Source organism: Bradysia coprophila (genome assembly GCF_014529535.1).
Source record: "Bradysia coprophila strain Holo2 chromosome IV unlocalized genomic scaffold, BU_Bcop_v1 contig_106, whole genome shotgun sequence".
NCBI lineage: Eukaryota > Metazoa > Arthropoda > Insecta > Diptera > Sciaridae > Bradysia > Bradysia coprophila.
In genome coordinates this window covers 2,426,955-2,434,582 of record NW_023503372.1, presented here as the reverse complement: position 1 = coordinate 2,434,582, position 7,628 = coordinate 2,426,955, and the positions used below count along the sequence as shown (strand labels likewise).

At 34.6% G+C, this 7,628-nt stretch overlaps 1 protein-coding gene across 2 annotated transcripts; it reads right to left on the bottom strand.

Moving 5' to 3' along the window:
• Positions 1-4,056: 4,056 nt before the first annotated feature.
• On the bottom strand, positions 4,057-6,263 carry LOC119070878. Of its 2 annotated transcripts, XM_037175397.1 has the most exons (7): positions 5,415-6,263; positions 5,159-5,355; positions 4,736-4,907; positions 4,550-4,655; positions 4,447-4,474; positions 4,281-4,388; positions 4,057-4,216 (listed from the first exon to the last, which is right to left on the bottom strand). In XM_037175397.1, exons 1-6 carry the CDS (start codon positions 5,464-5,466, stop codon positions 4,329-4,331), a joined length of 615 nt encoding a protein of 204 aa, XP_037031292.1. In that variant the 5' UTR covers positions 5,467-6,263; the 3' UTR covers positions 4,057-4,216; positions 4,281-4,328. The 2 variants fall into 2 exon arrangements, with proteins under 2 accessions (XP_037031292.1, XP_037031291.1); XM_037175396.1 differs by having other exon boundaries at positions 4,281-4,474; positions 5,415-6,259.
• Between the last annotated feature and the right edge of the window lie 1,365 nt (positions 6,264-7,628).

Below are 7,628 nucleotides of genomic sequence, written 5' to 3'. Positions count from 1 at the left end.
CAAAATCATTTACTTCACCAGTTTTAACATACATTTCGATATATAAAGGCAGTTGGTGTCGTTCTCTTTAACAGATGATTAGCCGTTACTAGATAGGATGCGATTGTAAAAATATCTACTTAAGAGCGCTCACCCCTTGGCAAATTTTTAACCTACATTTGTGCGCAAAAATATTCGTTTTTTGATGATTTCTCTGAACCAAAATCTTTTTTTGAAAAAGTAAAACCATTAAAGCATGCAAAAATGTGTTACTTCTAAGGGAAAATTTGGTTTTTCAAATTATGCCACCGGAAAAACGTTTTCCTTTGCGGTGAGTCTTTTCTTTTTAATGATTTAAATCCTATCACATCTAATTTTGCAAATTAAAAAGACAATTACGTCGAAATATCTTGAAATGGAGAAAACTTTGTAGTATCATTGAGTTCTGTCTAACAGAACCAATTCCTTTAAGTTAGCAGTGTAAGAAATCGCTCCAGGTCGCAAAAACTTTCATGGGTTATGTAAGCTCTCACATGTAGATGAAATTTACTACATTTTTTTGAAAGAACGTTCTGCGAGACCAATTAGATGGGAATGATATGGACGCCTATAAAATTGACTGAGCTTAGTAAGAAAATCTCATGTTTTCATCGTGATCAAAATAAGAATTTTACTTTTGTCGCTTCTTTTATTTATAGAAGATACGAAACCCTGATGGTATATAAACATTCTAGCACCAACAATAGTAAACAATAGCGCTCTTTTACATAGCAAAAACGTATGTTAAATCTAATGAAGTAAAAGATTCTGTATTAAACAACAAAAAATTGTTCTTACCACACACGAAACAGGAAAAAATTAATCACACAACTAAAACTAACAAAATAGAAAACAATCAAAAGCTTGAAGCTAGCGAAATAACACAGCAGTTTTGACTAGTGAATCTTAGCAAAAATTGTCCGTATGATTTTTGTCAAGTTAAATAAGTTGAAAAAGAAAATGGAAACGTTTGCAATTTATAATAAACATCACATACACATACTTACCGAAAATCAAATTTATTTTGTGATTCACCACTGGCTATAATATTTGAATTATAAAGAAACAAAAATATCTCTCAATAATAAAATTAATAGACGAAAATGATTAACAATTTAATAAGCAATTATCCAGTATACAAAAACAAGAAAATATAATCCACAACAGCAACACATATTTATCTATACACTCGAGTCAATATTTTACGTGCCTTTATTTTTACAATTTTTTTTTCTTAAATTTTATTTTTAAGAGTTTTACTTTTTACTTGCACAGATCGTTTTTATTTTTGAATTACATTTACGCAAGTATTTAACCTTCCTAATCATTTTGTTTTGATTGTATTCCATTTGTACCATTTTAAGTGACAATTTGACAGCAGCGACACTGATCTCGAGTCTGATCTTCAAAGGACCAGACCACAGATTTTAGTAGTTGACCTAGTCGTCCACCTGGTCTATTTACGATTTGTTCAGTGAATTTTTTTCCGAAAGCGTAATGAACAGCAACTCCTTTCTCCTGCAAATCAATTCTTCTGACGTCGTTCGAGGCCGATTCGAGGCTCTTTAGTTTCGACGTTTTTGAGGAGAAAATTAATTTATAATTTGTTCTAAAAATTGTGGTCTAATGCTACTTAGCACTCGACTTCAAGCAGATTCCTCCGTTTTGCGATGACGTTGAATAAACAATTTGACACAATGAAGTTGAACGAACACCGTACCGCATCGAATTTACAAGAAAATATCTGGAAGATGTTCGATTTAATGTTTGAGTTCCTTTCGTAAAGTTTTAGAACTGTAGGCCCGTGTTAATGCAATCAGAAACTTGTAAAAGATCGTCTAGAGTACAGCGATGTCAAATCTATTACTTCTTTCATTTTAAAGTGACGCAAAATGCTCGATACAATATCTTGTACTTCATTGCGTATTCTACCGTATTTTATGCCGTCTTTATCGATAGCATATGATAATAAATCTGAGCTTCAATCAAATCAGAAAACTATTTACAAAGAGAAAATATCTTTTCACGCTTAATATTATTCCCAGACATATTGAAGCCGCTGGACTTTGCATATTACTCCTCGTATTCAAGACAGTATTGAATTGATTTTCATATATTTTAAGCAATTCAGTAAGCAAATTCGATACTTACGCCGACTTTGTGCAAAGTCGTTTGTTCAAATATTATATCCAAAAAGGAATGTGAAAGAAAAAATTATCATCTCACCCAAAATTAGTACAACAACCGCTTCGCCTTGGGTTGACAATCGACATCTAGGTCGATAAAATACCTCCATACGATTCTTGTTTTATGAATAACTATTAAGGCACTATAGTTTGGTACAACCCTTTCGTGACGAAAAGCAGTAATCGATAATAAGGTCCAACTTCGCATCGTGTTGACTTAAAATGGTAAATTGGAAAAACTGGGTTTCCTTCCTTTTTTGTTATCTATTTTGATTGTTTATTCGCTTCTCAATAAACCAATGTACACAACAAGCAAACAGTTAAGAAATAATATGAATAGAAATAGAAAATCAAATCAAATGGTAAACACACAATAAAAATAATAAAAATGAAAACATTCTCAAGTTCCGCTTTTTCTTCCTTTTAAATTTTTAGATCTATGTTAACAAAATGGAAATATTTAAAATTCTATATTTAATGTTACTACTTGTATTATTCAATACCATTATTATATTGATGTATTTAAAAATAAACAAAAAAAACAAATGAGATATAAAAAGGCAACAACAATGTTTGGCTCTTATTATTTGAAATGATGCGGTCGCTTGAAAATTGTCGTTCTTTTCATCAAACACTTATTCGTACCTGATCAGATTACATCGCTTTCTATACCGATAATATATTAGAACTCAAGATGCCTCAAATCCTTACCGATTCGTTCAACTAGCTGCACCAACACTACAGATCTGTAGCTTTGATCACTCCGGTTTCAATACATTAACTGTAACTGTCGTAACTGTTGTAACTACTGGGACGATATTTTACCGAAACCTTCTCTATACAAATTAAGGGACGATTTAAAACAATTATCAGCTATAACAGCCATAATCAACGCACTTTAAGCATGTGTGGTACTCTAAATAGGGTACTGAAATTCGACAGTGTGTCACACAACTGTAAAACACTGTAAGAAACCATTTTATACAAATATTTTTCTATTTGAAGCGCTTGCCATAATCTATGATCATGATGTGCATAAGTAGTTAAGAATTCTAATTCGCTTGCTACTGCACTGAGAAGAACATGAGTTGGTTGATTACCGGGTATTATTTGTCCATTTGTGACCGGTCGATGTTCTTATCGGCCTTCTGCATGTCAGTTATCTCTTCTCCAATCCCAATGCATGAGTAGCACAATATCAATTGAGTCAAACAAAATTGACTAGATGGCAGGATCTAGACCCTCGTTCATATCACGAAGAGTGTGTCCAAATGAAGGTTAAAGTTTCGCGAAAATTAAAGAAAAGCTCGTAAGTAGTTTGATATCAGGTGAGATTAAAACGGCTTGTTACCAGGTAATTGTTTTCTTCTTGTGGCATTATATTATTTCACATTGTACTATACCCTTTTCACATTCACAAATTTAGTAGTTAGTTCGACCAAATAAGTCAAGGGACGGTGGTTGAGGTAGTTACTAAGAGTTTTCTCTATGCAATATAAGTCAAAACAGTGGGCCAAATGGTGTGTCCTACACTGATGACGTTCAGAATACACCCCTCGCATCGCGTTGGAGGTGAAGAGGAATGTTGGGGAATCGGTGTGCCCGATGTATCTTGAATATTATCAAGAAGAACGAAAAGGGGGGATTAGGGCAAGAATAAACCCCTTGCTAAAGTTTTCACGTTCAATGTTCTCATGGGAGCGTTCACAGGAGCAAGTTTGGTTACTCAAGTCAACTCAAGACTCAGGCTTGTAGCGTTGTTGGACTGTAGACAGTGTTTTTGTGGTCCTCTTTCTAGTGCTCTTGATATAGCCGTTTCTCTCTAATTGATGAAGTAAATCAAACCATTAAACATTGTTCATCCATTTTATTGCGAGACGTAGATGCAATGAATATGCAATGGTTTTCACATTTAATGGAAATTGTGTTTGTGGTAGGCGTGCAGTCGTTTGCCATTTAAGGTGAAGGAGTGTCACAAATTGCATCTGACTCTAGATTCGGTTCATTAGAGTCTGAAAAGATTTTTTTTGCCTAATATTAAAACCATATCGGAATGCATACAACTCAATTATTCACCATAGAAAATCGTCTCCACGCGTCGTGTATAATTTGTTCCTAATAAACTTAGAGTACATCTAATGGTGGTCGGGCACAGCATTTGCGAAATTTGTACTTTTCGTTCAGCTAAAACGGTGTAGAGACCATCATCATCTCTTTGAGTTTGAATGTCGATATCGCTCACTTTTCGGTACACATCGTTCTCGTTAAATCTGCACAAATCGGAATTTATCGCACTATCGCATGGTAAAACTTAAAAACGTTAGTCTACAGATAACAATACTCACTCGACTATTAAATCGGGTTTGGGAAAAATGTCGCTGACTTTGCACATAATGTTCACAACACCACTGTCGTCTGTTTTATGTTTCAACTCGAACTTGCTTTCAGGGACTGTGATCGAAGAATATTTATTTTTAACTCAAAGTGCGAACAAGTGTCTCTGCTTAATGTTCAAATGGAAATGAACTCACCGATGACCTGCAGCCTAGCAGATTTTTTGTCGGATGATTGAAAGGTTTGTACATGGCAAGTGTATTCACCAGTTAAATTCCACGATGTTTTCGTAATCCAAAGAGATTTGTGCTTGAAAAATGGTTCTGGCGAAGCCTCATACGTTAGATTTACCAGTCCTTTCATCAGTGGCTAAAACGGGATTTTTTTTTAAATTGTCTGAGACCCCTAAAAGATCTTATCGAATGTATCAGTTCCTTCTATTTACATTTTACAGACGGATTGCAAATCTTTTACTTCATTAAGTTTAACAAAAATGTCCAATTTGGTCAGAGAAGCTTAATTTAATCGTGATACATCAACTAAAGTTCTTAGTTTATCATTCTAAGCTGGACGTAAATATGGGATATAATTCCTATACTACACACAATGTACTTTCTTACCAGTGCTGATGGCTTTTGATTGGGAATCCATTGATAGATTTGTTGGTCATTAAATAGCCATTTCAGCACAAACCCACTTTCATTCTGGAAAAAATCATAGTCGCAGTCTAATATGAGAATGTCAGTCTCATTTCTCGCTTTGTCTATGGTGAATGCAGCAGGAACTTTTATGTTTGTCACTTTAACAGCCTGACAAACTGGAAGAAGAATGATTCGGTTATGTTTAGTTATTTAGCTCTATACTCTGCAGTATTACCTGTTACAATTCCTACCAATGTGAGAAGTGGTGGTAATGATTTGTAGTTCATTTTCTACAAATTCTTAATTTATTGGGGGCTGGCAGTAAAAATTGTATTGTCCTATTGGATATCTTTAAATTCGACCACTTTCGATCGACGTCGTTTTGTACATGTTCCTTTGCTATATCATTAATCATCGATGTAAAAAAGCTGAATATTACCAAATTACAAGTTTTCCATGGATTTTAATTGGCGCGAAAACTTAACTTTGATTAGATTTCCACACAAAGACAAGTCTGACAATTTGAGATGATTTGTTTTGATTTATTTCTTTACTCTATAGCTTAGTGTTTATCCTTGGAAAATAATAAATTTGATGTTCTATATCTACGAAAGCGTTCAACCGTGATTTACTGAACGAACGTAACTCCGAAATGAACTCTCTAATTAGGTCGGTCTATAAAATTGTAAAAACAAATACTCAATCAGATAATACGGAAGCCAAATACAGCTATTAAGCGTCAAGGGTATATTTATCACAAAAACTATAAAACTACCCGGGATGCAATATTTTTTTCGTCATGCGCAGAAAGACTGTTGTTGTTTCTGAAATGAAAGAAACTCCTGAAATATTGGACAAACTATCAAAACAAAACAGAGAACACTAACGATGTAATCTCCGATATGATGAACATAATTGTGCTTGGACAACTAGACTCAAGCAACAAAATGATTCAATGTATTATAATGTGTAAGAGTACTGTTTCAAACAGTTCGTGAACGTTTGCTATACACACTGTTTTGTAATTTGTATCTAAACAAAGAACAAAGCAAAAAAAACGAACTGCGATTCAATTCCTACAGCGAAATAGAACTACGACCAAATATAACATTCATCGCGACCACTGTTAGTAAGTGTTGAATGTTGAACAAAGAACATCGTTGAACTTACATATATTACTATGAAATGCGCAAGTTAGTTTCATTTTATGGAATCATCATCGCAATGTGATGTGATGAAGAGAATCTGATATGAAACAAAATGAACGTTGTGTGATGTATAGTTCGTGTAGATATTTATCAAGTTAATGTTTTATTTTGCTATGAAATACCTCACCCATACCAGGGTCTGATCGAAATGAGGATTTTTAACAAACGAGAAAGAATATATCTTTTTCGAGTTTCTTCCACCGTTCCACCGAGAAAGAATAATTAAAATTATATGGTCGGCGAGTTTAAGCTATATTCTGACGATCTTTTGAAAATTTAGGGCAGTGAGTAGAGTGACTTCGATGCATAAACAATATACTTGTTGGGGACTAGGGAATTTACTGGAATTTAATTCGCTAAAATAGGCTATGCACTGCTCAGAGCGAAAAAGTTTTTTATAGATGTGGAATTTGTTCCTATACCAAATCCAATGTCATCCGTAAGTCCACACTCTTTCACACTTGCTGGCTAGGTGGCTGACGCCAGTGCTAGTTCTACAATAATCCACTTAACCAAAAATTAAAATTGCACCAAAAAGTAACAAACTCAACGTAAAGAAAAAGCAAATAAAATTGATCGAAGAAGCATAAACTTTCTCAGCGATGGACGGGATACTTCAGATTGCGTTATGCGGCAGAATATATGCACCAAGTGATTTTGTCCTAGCAAAGAGTTAGCTGGGCAATTGCAGAAGACGAAGACATTGATTCTACCTCACCACACTGCTATCACCGTGGATCATCTTTGAGGCATAAAGTAAACATGTGCTTGGTAACGAAACAGTAAGAGCAGCTGTGATTATTCTAATATTCCACTTACTGATGGTTTTTAAAAGCGGAGCGTACCCAGGTCTCAATTAGATCCTGGGGCTTTGAGGGCTTAGGGCAGTATTGCTGCAAACTACGACTTTCAGGACCTGTAATTGTAAAAACGTTTTCGCAAATTGTCAGGAATTTTCACGATTTTTCGTGATTCTCGTTTTTTTTTGAGATTCACGAAAACTGTAAAAATTCACGGAAACTTTTTCACAATACAGACTCTGACTTTCAGACTCTGCAGCCATATCGTTACCCTGAATATGTCGGCCGTATTGTTACCCTGATTGCCTCTGTGGCTTTAGACCCAGGTTAATATTACAGAGTTGATATGCCTGTCACTGAAGGTCCTTTGTGGGTTGATTTTATAGGAGTAATAGCTTTCAGCGCGTTTAAGCTATCTCAGCAAATCAAAATCACGTTCTT

What these genes read in the sequence shown, in the direction of transcription:
- LOC119070878 (XM_037175396.1), bottom strand. Translation starts at nt 5,466, where the DNA reads ATGAACTACAAATCATTACCACCACTTCTCACATTGGTAGGAATTGTA. An exon ending in ATTGGTAGGAATTGTAACAG is followed by an intron (nt 5,356 to 5,414) that starts GTAATACTGCAG and finishes TTCTTCTTCCAG; the next exon opens with TTTGTCAGGCTGTTAAAGTG. An exon ending in CGTGGAGACGATTTTCTATG is followed by an intron (nt 4,217 to 4,280) that starts GTGAATAATTGA and finishes AAATCTTTTCAG; the next exon opens with ACTCTAATGAACCGAATCTA.